General features: G+C 40.3%; 1 protein-coding gene across 1 annotated transcript in view; it reads left to right on the top strand.

Annotated features, from left to right (window-relative positions):
- MIB1 (MIB E3 ubiquitin protein ligase 1) overlaps nt 1-13,355 on the top strand; it is an 80,878-nt gene that overhangs the window by 21,256 nt on the left and 46,267 nt on the right. Inside the window, exons 5-10 of the mRNA XM_059815731.1 lie at nt 2,144-2,210; nt 7,825-8,029; nt 9,613-9,796; nt 10,111-10,255; nt 11,415-11,548; nt 12,601-12,708. Coding sequence (XP_059671714.1) covers nt 2,144-2,210; nt 7,825-8,029; nt 9,613-9,796; nt 10,111-10,255; nt 11,415-11,548; nt 12,601-12,708 — 843 coding nt within the window. The remainder of the gene's footprint in view (nt 1-2,143; nt 2,211-7,824; nt 8,030-9,612; nt 9,797-10,110; nt 10,256-11,414; nt 11,549-12,600; nt 12,709-13,355) is intronic.

The following is a 13,355-nucleotide window of genomic DNA, read 5'->3' as shown; positions in this document are numbered from 1 at the left end:
GAAGTACAACTAAGTACAGTTTCCTATCTTAAAACTCCAGGCTCTTTTTTGGGTTTGGTTATGTTTAAGACATTTGCAGGCCTTTATCATGTTGATGTTACTTAGTAGTGCTGTTTGCAAAGTTGCTGAAGGAACTCTGCTGTATATAGGAGTTAGTTTTGTACTGCCTTAATCTCTGCCAGTGCCTCATCTTTCTGTGCATTTTTGAGTTCTCAATTTTTTTGGTGAAGGCTTATGTAAAAAAAAATAAACGTGTTACTTTGCTTTTCTGTGATACTTAGATCAGACTCTTGTTTTACTCCTTGGTGATCTAACATTGACTTCACTATGTAAGTGAAAGGAAGACAGATGTGAAGCTGAGGTTCAACATCAAGCTACCACTTAGTTTTACAATTAAGTATATCATTATACTCCAGAAATAAACTATGCGTAGGGCATGGTACAGGCAGGGTAAAAAAGAGCAGATTTGTAGATTTCTGGTGGTGTGTTTTTTTTCTGTAAAATTTAAGGTATCTTAACCTGTTTCCTAATAATTTCTGCTGCAAGGTAGTAATTAGCCTTCTACTGATTATTTTATTTCTTCTGCTAGCTTTTAGCCATCAGTCTGCTCTGTATGTTAACACTTGCTGTAACACAAGCAGTCTTTCACCCAGATTTTGCCTTGCTGGGAGGAGAACTGTTCAGGACCCTCCCGCGCTCTATTCTTAATGCTCTGCAGAATGTGAAAACAGCTCTTGCATGTATACCCCTTCTTGATGCCTGCGCAGACAGCTGGTTGTTGCTTGACAGGAGGAGTCTGTATTCAGTGCGTGAGACCAAGTGCTCCTGGGCACATGAAATCTCTGTTGGTCTGGGGGAATGAATCAGCTTGCCATCTGGGGGGGCAGCGCAGCCCCTTTGTCTTCAGCCGTTAAAGCCAGCACCTGCCCGCCGGGTGGCAGCATTTTGTCGCAGGCCTGCTGCTGCTGGGCTGAGCAAACTCTTTCTCTGACCTCTCATGGATTTGAAGAGCAGCTGAACCTCATTGTTTTCATCTGGCTGTTTTCATCACTTTTTCAAAAAGTGGTGGTACATTCTTCATAGATCAGGATATACGCTGAATTTTGTATTGCTTCTGTCTGTTTCGCAGTTACAGGTCACTGAGGGTAATACTGTGTTTGTCAGTGCCTTGATGATTTGGAAGACTTGAGAGTTTTCATTGTAATCCTTTTGCGGGAGTACAGTCTGTCAATAAATCTTGGGTGTGGGGAAAAAATAATTGTTAAAGTATTTGTTTAGTTCTGGTTGATTATATCATAACCACCACCTGTCCTCTATTTCCTCTCCCATCCCGCAGAATATTCTGACACATTTTGCAAACAGTTTCCTATCTCCTTCTCAACTCATCGTGCACACAAAATGCCCTTTGTTTAGTGAGAATTGTTCCATAAGGAGCAATGGCAGAGAGTAGCCATTTGGCTTTAAGGGTTACAATAGGAAAAAACTAGACGAAAGGAGAGTTATAGGAACTCCAATGGCTTCTTTAGAACTTTTTATCTTTAAAATACCGTGTGTAGTTCAGCATAGTGTTTGTGGGTGTTTTTGGTTTCTTAAAGTAATATCCTTGTGTTCCATATAATTTTTATGGGAAATTCTTCGGTTTTTAGAATTTGGGTGCCAGATTTTCTTCTCCAAATTAAACATGTATGTGTCGGAAAATGGATTGGGAAGAGGAGGGAGCACTGGCAGGCATTAAATCATACCATACAGGAAGGGCTGCAGTGAGCACTGTCTGCAGATACTTTTTTTTTTTTTCTTCCCCTGCTTGTGTTCACAGGCTTTTTTTTAAAAGGAAAGATAACTTTATAAAGCAATGCAAAGGAGCTTTGTGTCATTTTAATACCTTTCTTTGAGTTAAAAATGTCTCATCCTTTCTAGCCTTTTATATTGGTAAAGGTTATTAAAATCTTGAGAATGTCAAGGCTGATAGATTGAAAAGTATTTGGGATTATATGCATCAGTAATGAATTCATGGGCATGTTTTTTGTACACGTAATTTTCAACCTTTCTTAATTGAGTGTATTTCAGTTCTAGTTTCTCTGACTTAGGTTAACCTGGAGACTCAGGCAGTGAGGACTAAAGTTGTCTCAATCTTTCTCCGTAGTCTGACCTGAAATGTGTCCAAGATGCAAAAGGAGGCTCTTTCTACAGGGACCATTGTCCTGTGTTAGGTGAGTTGAAGATAAAGTAAATGTATCTTGATGTGTGTTAATTATGGTTAGTCTGGATTTCTCTTTCCTTTTTAAATGTCATCTAAAAGGACTGTCCTTACTAGTGAAATGTAAATGGTAGCATTTCTATGCATTAATTATAAATTGAAATGCTTTTGTAAATGTATTTGGTATCAGTGTGCCACGGGGATGGCAAGGGAGCTGTTAAGGGTTGATTAAGTAATAAATTGAGTCACATGTCTTGTGCACTATATTTCTAAAGAGCCAAACACAGCTGTGCATTCTTATAAGACTGTCTTAAATATTCAGAGATGTTCAATGAAGTAGCATGTCCATGGCTGTAAACAGGAGTCATTTGAACGTATAACTTAACCTGTTATTTTATCCTAAAACTAGTATATGTTGTGAAATCTTGGTTGAGGTTTTCCATATCAGCTATTGCACTTACTCCTCTAGTGTCTTAGCTGGGCTGTAGACATGTGCAGAGTGTATTGTAAAAAAAATAATTGCAGGTGTCTTGGTTTTTGAAATATGGGCAAGTTGGGATAAAGTTTATAGATTATTGGGCACAAATGTCTTAATTATTAATGTGTATTTCCTTGTCAAAACATCTGGTCATAAAACCGAACACTACAGAAAAGTTTGCTTTTCTTCTCGAGTTTCTTATTACACTCCAATGCATAAAAAAACCTTAGCTGATAATACTGGCTTTTCTAAAGTGATTAGAATTCTCTATTTATTAGTCTTAATCTAATTCCTTGCACAAGTACATGAAGTATGACCTGCAACCACTATTCTTTTATTGACAGCATTGGTAAAAAGGTGAAAATAGTAAAGGTCTGTTTTGTTTAGGAAAAAAAAAACAGTTGTCCAAGAAGTCACTTAGCTATTTACTGTCAAGTAGATGAATTGTTTGAAAGTAAAAAGCCAAGGCACTCTGATCTTTGTATCTTGCTTCTGTACTTAAAATTAATTTTGTCATTTTAGTCTGATGTAAATAAAAATAGAAAAGTAGTAATAGGATCTTACTGATTCTTTATTACACAGGTAAACTTAGGTTCTTACGCATGCCCTTTATTCATTTTTGTTCTTGTTTTAAAAGTACAGGTCTATGTTTTCTGCATGTAGCTTACTTTTAGGGTGATACTGCATTTGAATGCATGAATATTAATCACTAAAGATAGTCGGAGACTATTCTTTGTTAAATTCTTCCCCTTCCACTAGATTAAGTTGCTCTTAAAGGATGACGATGAACTTGGTTCATTCTTACCGCATTATTCTCCATCTTCTCAGTCTTACTCCTTGTTAGAACATCTGTCCCTTCTATTTGTCTTCTGAACATAGTTCACAGATAGGTTCGTGACATGAATTTAAATGTATGCTTGCATTAAAAACTAGAAAGTTATTTTTGAAGCTTTGCAATATTCAAAGTAGAGTGCAACTAATACTCCAGCAGGGGCCTAATTAATACAGAGTAGTATGTAGTTGGGGCAAAATACTGGGACTGATTTTGTTCAATACCACGTCAGTGACCTTGATGATCACAGAATCACTAAGGTTGGAAAAGACCTGTAAGATCATCAAGTCCAACCATAAAAAAAAAAAACACCACACACAAAACAATACCAAAACCACCCACAAACCACAAAATACACCACAACCCACACCAAAACAACCCACCCACACCACACAGCACCGTGCCCATCAAGCCACATCCCACAATGCCACGTCCACACGCTCCTTGAATACCTCCAGAGAGGGTGACTCTACCACCTCCCTGGGCAGCCTGTTCCAATGTTTCACTACTCTCTCAGTAAAGAACTTTTTCCTAATATCCAACCTGAACCTCCCCTGGCGCAACTTGAGGCCATTTCCTCTAGTCCTGTCACTAGTCACTTGGGAGAAGAGGCCAACACCCACCTCTCTGCAACCTCCTTTCAGGTAGTTGTAGAGAGTGATAAGGTCTCCCCTCAGCCTCCTCTTCTCCAGACTGAACAACCCCAGCTCCCTCAGCCGCTCCTCATAAGACTTGTGTTCCAGACCCCTCACCAGCTTCGTCGCCCTTCTCTGGACACGCTCCAGCACCTCAGTGTCCTTCAGTGTCCTTCTGATGAGACAGAATACAATCCCAGACAATTTGCACGTCATAGCAAGTTGGCAGAGGGGTATGGTTGAAAGTAGAGCTTTATTCAGAAGAGCCTTGAGGAAGTGAAGACCTTGTGGAGTTCAATCAGAAGTGCAGTTTTGCACTCTGGTTGGAATAAGCCTATGTACCAGGAATTCCCAGGCTGGGAATTGTGAATGCCTGAGTGAGGAGTCTTGCTGAGGAAGAGCTGGGTGTTGCACTGAATACCACAGAATCACAGAACTTCAGCAAAGCCTTTGACACTGTTCCCCACAGTATTCTCCTAGAGAAGCTGGCGGCCTGTGGTTTAGACAGGTACACTCTTCGCTGGGTAAAAAACTGGCTGGATGGCCGAGCCCAGAGAGTTGTAGTGAATGGGGTGAAATCCAGCTGGCGGCCGGTCACAAGCGGAGTCCCCCAGGGCTCAGTTTTGGGACCGGTCTTGTTTAATGTCTTCATTGATGATCTGGATGAGGGGATAGAGTGCACCCTCAGCAAGTTTGCAGACGACACCAAGCTGGGAGGGAGTGTTGATCTGCTTGAGGGTAGGAAGGCTCTGCAGAGGGATCTGGACAGGCTGGATCGATGGGCTGAGACCAACCGGATGAAGTTCAATAAGGCCAAGTGCCGGGTTCTACACTTTGGCCACAACAACCCCAGGCAACGCTACAGGCTTGGGGAAGAGTGGCTGGAAAGCTGCCCCGCAGAAAAGGACCTGGGGGTGTTGATTGACACCCGGCTGAATATGAGCCAGCAGTGTGCCCAGGTGGCCAAGAAGGCCAACGGCATCCTGGCTTGTATCAGAAATGGTGTGGCCAGCAGGAGCAGGGAGGTAATCATGCCTCTGTACTCGGCGCTGGTGAGGCCGCACCTCGAATACTGTGTTCAGTTTTGGGCCCCTCACTACAAGAAAGACATGGAGGTGCTGGAGCGTGTCCAGAGAAGGGCAACGAAGCTGGTGAGGGGTCTGGAGCACAAGTCTTATGAGGAGCGGCTGAGGGAGCTGGGGTTGTTTAGCCTGGAGAAGAGGAGGCTGAGGGGAGACCTTATCGCTCTCTACAACTACCTGAAGGGGGGTTGCAGAGAGGTGGGTGTTGGTCTCTTCTCCCAAGTGACTAGTGACAGGACTAGAGGAAATGGCCTCAAGTTGCGCCAGGGGAGGTTCAGGTTGGATATTAGGAAAAAGTTCTTTACCGAGAGAGTAGTGAAACATTGGAATAGGCTGCCCAGGGAGGTGGTAGAGTCACCCTCCCTGGAGGTATTCAAGGAGCGTGTGGATGTGGCATTGTGGGATGTAGCTTGATGGACATGGTGCTGTGTGGTGTTGGGTGGGTTGGTTTTTGGTGTTTTGTGCCTTGTTGTTGTGTGGTGGTTGGCTTGCGTGGGTTGTTTGTGTGGTTTTTTTTTTTTTTTTCTCCAGGTTGGACTTGATGATCTTACAGGTCTTTTCCAACCGTAGTGATTCTGTGATTCTGTGAATACCACATTCAATGAGACAGCAGTGTGCTGCCATTGCAAATACTGCAGATTTCATAGTGTGCTATATTAAGAGTGGTGATGAAGCTGTGTCTAGAATACTGTGTCCTGTTTGTGTCATTGTCCATCCATCTCCTCTCCCTCCTCCCTGCCTCCCCCTCTCGTTCCCCCCCCCCCCCCCCCCCCCCCTTTTGAGAAACTGTAGAGGGTCTGATGGCAGCCTGCTAAAGTGATTAAGAGGCTGAGAGAACATGATTTGCAAGGAGGAGCGGCTGGGCTTGTTTAGACTGGTAAGAAGGAGGTTAAGCAGTAATCTACTAGCCACCTACAACCACTTGAAGGTTGATTGAAAATGATGACACCAAGATTTCAGTAGTGGCAAATGGCATAAAAACAAATGGCGGTGGCCTTAAGGCCACCTTAAGTGAGTCGAGAGGTTCAGATGAGATATTGAAGAAATTTTCTGTTACACCTACGGCTCTATATTGCAGCACTGGAAAAAGTTACTTGGAGAGGTTGTGGAATGTCAGGCAAAGCCACAGCTGACTTCAGCTGGTTGTTAGTTCAGCTTTGTGTGAGATATCAGACCAGATGACCTCTAGAGATCTTATCCTCCAACTAATGCTTCTCTAATTCTTTAGTGGTTCATATTTTTTCCTTTCTCAGACTTTCCTGTCTCATCAGGGCTGTCTCTGGGATGTTTGCTGTCTATGAGTTTTCTATCTAGTGAGTTCCGTATCAGTAGCTTTTCTGAAGAATTACTCTTTAACTTTATCCTTTGCAGAAGTGGCTGTTTTCCATGTTATGTGTGGTTTTGCTGCGAAGGTGAAAATAGTGTTCCATCTATAGGTCCTTTAAACTAAGACCAGGTCAGAAAGAAGTCATTGGGTGGTCATAGAAGTCAAAGTCCATTGAACATGAACATTTATTCTTGGACGTGTTTCCTTTCTCAGCAGTTGCTTCTTCAGTAGTACTGGATTCTCTTCTTTGCCCATTCTGTCCTCTGGAGACTTTTAGTGCTGCAACTAGTGCTGCCAACATCTGGTGTGGATTTCAGGTTCTGGAACCAGTCTCCCTCTAAATAATGTTTTTGTCTATATGTCAGGCTATTTGTTTGTACTTCCTTATTGTTGCATCACGAGAACCCGTTCTCCATTATTGCCTGTTGTTTGGAAGAGGAAAAACAAACACTTCCTCCCCCACCCCCCTTAGAGACAGCAATATTACTAAAGGAACTCTGCTTACTCTGTCCTTTGCCACTGATGTTGCCATTGAGTTCAATCTCCATGACTTCTGCCGTTGTTGTACTCTTCACTGTTCTGTGGATGGCACCAGATACCATCCTGTGGTTCTGGCAGTGACCAGGTCCACAACTGTGTTCTCTCATCAGTTAATACAGCTTGATGAGTGTAAATGTATGCCTTTTTCCTCTAGATAATGAATTTTTGCTGTGACATGTATTTTGAAAGCAGGCATTGTCCAAGGAAAATGTTTTAATTTAAAATATGCAGGGATTTTTTGTTTGTAGTCATCTCCCCACTTAAAAACTTAAAGATTTTCATAGTTGGTCATTTTGGAGGTATTCTTTTGCCAGTGCTTTCTCCACATGGAAGGACTGACCCAGTTCAAAACCACTTTCTGTGGTCACTCTGCTTATCTTTCAGCCCCTGAGTGGATAGATGGCCCTTTGTGTATGACTCAATTATCAGAGCTTTTATATATCTAGATGTCTAACACCATATGATAGCTGTTACCATCCCAGTTATAGCCCATAGTGGAGCCTGTCACAAGTGTTTAGCATTTACCAGTGTCATTGCTATTTACCTTGATAACTCAACAAGAAACACACAGTTCCATAGCTGGAGGTTGAGAGTTCTTTTTTACCCCTTCACTCCCTTTTAGCTATTGGCCGCTACAGTTGCAGAGACATTAAGTCTCAGAAATTAACTTTTTCTTTAAATTGCGTGGAAATTAGTGTGGTCATGTGAACATTTTCTTCTTATTCCATTTCAGGTGAGCAAAATGGTAACAGAAACCCTGGTGGGCTGCAAATAGGTGACCTTGTAAACATTGACCTTGATTTGGAAATTGTACAGTCTTTGCAGCATGGGCATGGAGGATGGACTGATGGCATGTTTGAAACTTTAACAACAACTGGAACGGTTTGTGGCATTGATGAGGATCATGACATTGTAGTACAATACCCAAGTGGCAACAGGTTTGTTATATAGCCTTCATCATTGATTCTCACAAAGTTCTTTTGCCTTCAGCATTTATGATTACTTGGTGCCAGAAACTTTCTGTTCTTCTTTTGTCTGTTAAGATTTTCTTATATTCCTTCTACAATGTGTAATGAGGACTTACCTTTAAAGATGCTGTAGTGGGAAAAGGAAGTTTATTGCCTCTCTCACTTTGTGAAAATTTGAGTCCAAAATAATGAATGACATTCTGGACTATCTTATTTCCAAAATGTAGTGTTTTAAGCAGTAATTTCTTTTTTAAATCCTATGGTTTCAAGTGGAATGGTAATAGCAATGCATTGCGGGTTTTCAGGAAAATGGGTTAAGAGAATAGGTGACAAACTTTTTATGTTGGGGATCTTGTCTAATGTAGAGTGACCTTGGCATTATCTACATCTAGCATTTTCTTATTCAAAGGGATGTTAATTAATGTAAATATGGATCGAGAATGGGAAGTGCTGGAGAAGCTGTTGCCAAAACCACTCTGTGCAAGCAGTTTATGTTTGAAGTTTGAGCTGCATCCATGCTAACAGGATTCAAACCCAGCTCTACAGCTGGATCTGAGCTGATGTGTCCACATGGTTTTGTGTTGTCTTGCTCTCAAGTATTGGGCTTATCTTTAAAAAGCAGCTGAGGAATGGAGTATCATTTCAGCTGTATCTGGAACCCTGACCAGTTTGTCCAGAAAGGATTAACGGTGCCTTATTAAATCAGGCTTTCCCTCAAGATACTGTTTGTTAATATTGCAAAGTAATGCAAAACAAAGCTGTTTTCCCAGCTAACACAAGCTGAAGGCATGCAAGTGGCTTTTCTTCTGACAGTCACGGCTACAGAGCCGGAGAGAGGAGCTGCTTTATCTTGTGGTTTCCTCCCTGACTTTGCCCTTTATGAAGATTATCTGATGCTTCTCAACTAGATCAGATAGCTGAATAAAAGTCAACCACAGACCAAAGAGCACATAAAAGGAGAGATCACCCTATTATATATTAGAATATAACTTGGCATAAAAACAGCTAAATGCCTCTAAACCAGTAAAATTTGTAGTACGAATTAGGATAGTTTGGTTAAAAATTGAGGGGTATCTAGGATATCCATTTAATGGAAGAGTATTTTTATTACTGAATGTTGAAGCTTATGACTTGGGAGGGAGGGGACAAAATCCTATGTTCTTCCCATGTTGTGTCCTGACAGTCCAATCCTTTGTGAGACAGTTCAGATCTTCTACTTTTCAATCAGATTTGTCTCCTTCTCTCCCTGGAAAAATAAAAAAAACTGTATAGCTGCTTTCAAGACTATTAAATTGTTGTTGGCTTGCTTCCCCTTAGGTAGGATATTTCTTCATGGCTTTACAAATGTACATCCCTGAAGATTACCCTGGAAATATTCAACTAATGAGCCACAGACAAGTTTATGGGCAAAAAAATGTTAACAACAATATGCCATAGTATCCAACTGCAGAAAGTTTGTAGGCATATAAGCAGAATCTTCTCCAACAGACAGTTTTTAAACATATATTTCACTTTGTATGTTTAAAATCTACTTTAAATAATTCATTGCCTAGGTGGACTTTTAATCCAGCTGTTCTCACCAAAGCCAATGTTGTCCGAAGTGGAGATGCTGCTCAAGGTGCAGAAGGAGGTACCTCTCAATTTCAAGTGGGTGACCTTGTTCAAGTATGTTATGACTTAGAGCGAATCAAGCTTCTTCAGAGAGGTCACGGAGAGTGGGCTGAAGCAATGCTTCCGGTAAGTAGTTGTATGTTTGGATGCATAGAATGGTAAAACTTGTATAATATTTATAGTTATGAATGGTAGTAATAACTGGAGGTTATGGGAGTCAAAGGGATTTTCTTATAAGTTAAAAAGTGTGTTTCATCAAGTGCGGTGTAATACTTGCTCAGATGTAGTAATCTGCTTAGCCTGATGAAATTTAGCTAAAGGTATTAGTGACTGTACTATTAGACAACTGACTTAATGAAATTTGTGACTTGTTATCACATTCAGATTTATAAATATTTTATTTTTAGTATTATTTGCATTTGATATTTTCTTTAATGCAGACTTTAGGTAAAGTTGGTCGGGTCCAGCAGATCTATTCAGACAGCGACTTAAAGGTAGAGGTTTGTGGGACATCTTGGACGTATAATCCAGCAGCTGTCTCAAAGGTGGCATCGGCAGGATCTGCTATAAGTAATGCATCTGGTGGTAAGTTTGCAGAATAACCAGTAATGTATGTATGGCAAGTACTTGTGTTAACTAAAAATTGTTAATAAGTACTGGTACATAGTTTGTATGCAAGGTTAATAACATTCAGACTTGGAGTTTGGTTAATGGACTTTACATCTTTAGAGAAAGATACAAGAAAAAAACTTGCAGTCAGTATGGAGATGTTATCTTGATAAGGTCCAAAATTCCATATCGGATTTGGGTTTCTGTTTGGCGACAGTGCAGGTAAGTCTTAGGAGGTCTGCTCTGAAGACTTGAAAATTTAAATGATTGAAAGGGACATTAGATTGGAATAGGGACTAAGGCATGAACAGAGTGTCACTGGCTATAGCAAGCGGACTCCTTGTTTAATAGGTGGCAAGGGACAACAAGTGTAAGCAAGGGATCTGTTGCAAGCGGTTACTCAGGGTGATATCTTTCCTTAAAATTTCTGCCTTAAAATTTAGTCAGACATCCTTTGACTAATTACAGTAGGTGTTTTTTTGTGTCTATGTAATCACATTTCTGTTCTGTTGAACCTGCTCTCATTCATCTAATAAGGAGGCAGAAAGACTATCCAATGTGGCTTATGTTCTGTTGACTCAATTAAGCTAGAATGTTTTTCCTTTATTTGATCATAGCTAGTTGTTTTTTCTTCTTCGCATATTCGCTTTAATGCCAAGAAACCTTTCTACATAGTTTTCTAGACTTTTTTGTAGGTTCACATAGATACGGTGAGTTTTCTGCAATAAAGTCACAGTGGCCGTAAAACTAGCTAGAAGAGTAATATGACTTAGTGTTTCAAATCACAGAGGGCAGGATAGACCCTAAGTTAAGCTAGAAGACTAAGGAGCCTGTTATATCTGTATGTAAATTCATGTTTTTACCTCCTCCCTTCTCTACCTTCTATATTTTGTGGTAGACAAGCTATTTGTGGTTCAGTCAACTTTGTTTTGAAGTGTCTGATGTGACAGTCTCAGCTATCTAAAGGGTATTGGGGTGCAGTGCTTACTCAGAACTGAATAACTTACAGGTGACATTTTATGGTGGTTTGTGTATTACTGTGTACATGCCTTTAGAAACATGACACAGCTGTTATTTTTCTGTTCTTGTGTGATTAGAATTGTAATCTTAATTGTCCTTTGTTTAATAATTACAGAGAGATTGTCCCAGTTATTGAAGAAACTATTTGAAACCCAAGAATCTGGAGATCTCAATGAAGAATTGGTTAAAGCTGCTGCCAATGGAGATGTGGCGAAAGTGGAAGACCTGCTAAAGAGACCAGATGTAGATGTGAGTGTTCTGAGGACCTGTAAAACTGAAGAAAGTGAAGCTGTCCTAGGCACTCCTTGCCAGTCACCAGTGTGTCTGCATAGAAGTAGTACAGCTGGTTCCAGTGTCTCTCCTCCCACTTGTTGTCCTATGAAATGTGTTGAGGGGTGTGTGAAAATAGTGCTTTACACCCTTTTTTGCTAGATGGATTTTGTGTTCTGTTGTCTGCCGTGAATTAAAATATCTCCCAGCCTCTGTCTGCCAGAGTTGGGGCAGAGAACCAAACAGTCACAATTAGTGAAGGGTCTTCAGCTTTTGTTTCAAGGGGGATAGAAGGTGGGAGGGTAGATTTTTGTGGGATTTTTTTGTTGGTCGTGTTGTGGGTTTTGGTTTGTTTGTTGTTGTTTTTTTTTAACTCATGGGTAGATAATCTAATCTGCTGTCTGTCAGATTCGTTTTACTAACTTGTCTAATCACCTAGTACTGAAAAGTCTAAAAGAAAATGCTTATGAATTATAGAACTTGGTGTAGGGAACATGTTTTAAAATCGCAATCAGATGTTTTTCTCACTACAGCAGTGGTAATTCTTGAAGATAAGAGACTAAACTCCATCAGTTCTGAGGGTTGATTTGTAGCTCAAGATTACACAAAACATGGTTAATTTGTTCAGACTGACTCCTGTTGTTGCCATAAATTAGAAAATCAAGTTAAATATACTGTAGAGCAGAGGACTGGTATCATTCTGAAACCTGTTCTCAAAGTCTTGCCTCTACAGTAGCCCAGAAATGAAAGTTTTAAATCCTACTATAGGTAAGGTCTTAGTTTTTGAAATAAACCCATTTCTTGCTGCTTTCCTTCAATCTAGCAAATGCTATAGAAATGAAATAGAGAAGACCTAGGAGATCATTTATATGTGCCAGAAAGGCAGCTGTCTAAAAATTGTTCATTTGATACTTTCATAGGAGTGCTGTTGCTTTAAGTTTTCTAATACACTTGCATGTATACTACTAAAGTGGCTCATAGGGGGGTGTGTGTATCTTGCAACTTATCTCAAAGTATTGATACGCTTCCAGGTGAATGGACAATGTGCTGGACACACAGCTATGCAAGCCGCTAGTCAGAATGGCCATGTCGACATTTTGAAGTTGCTTCTGAAACAGAATGTGGATGTAGAAGCAGAGGTAACCTAAATATTTCAAAATACACTTTGTGTCTCCTTAAGTTTTAAACTTTGCTACATACAGAAATAACAATTCTATTGGAGTTGCCTTCTTTTTAAATGTCAGAGTGAGTGGAAAAACTGCTTTTCTTACTGCAATTATGTTCCCAAATTAGCCTCCTACTAACAAGGGTCAATATCCAGTTCTTTAGCACCTCTGACTAAGTGAACTATAATGCTAAGATAATAAAGCTATGTAAGGTAGTGTGTGGTTGTAATGGATGAAGCCCCTTCTTTCTTTACTTGTATTTCATTTTAACAGTAGAATGCAATAGGCTAGCACACTGCCTGTGGCATTCAGAGAAAAAGATTATGTCAGATGCTACATCTCCAACTTCAGATACTTGCCATGCTTATCTACAGTGTTCAGTTAGGAGAAGGTGTTCTGTTCTTAACTACAGCAAGTTTGAGCAGAAAGTAGTAACAATATCTTTGGGTAGGAACTGCCAATTCTGTTTCCAGAATTCCAGTTTGTGTTTTTAACTTCACCCAAAATGGAAGGATTTCTTTTGTTTAGGTTTTTTAGAATTACTGTTTGAGAAAATTATCTGATATCAGAAAATGTGTGATATTTGCATTTTGAATTGGTTTTGCCTTGTTTACTTACAC

Source organism: Gavia stellata, chromosome 3, assembly GCF_030936135.1.
Source record: "Gavia stellata isolate bGavSte3 chromosome 3, bGavSte3.hap2, whole genome shotgun sequence".
Classification (NCBI taxonomy): Eukaryota; Metazoa; Chordata; class Aves; order Gaviiformes; family Gaviidae; genus Gavia; species Gavia stellata.
The sequence above is the reverse complement of the archived record's forward strand: the minus strand, read 5'-3'. Positions and strand labels throughout refer to the sequence as shown.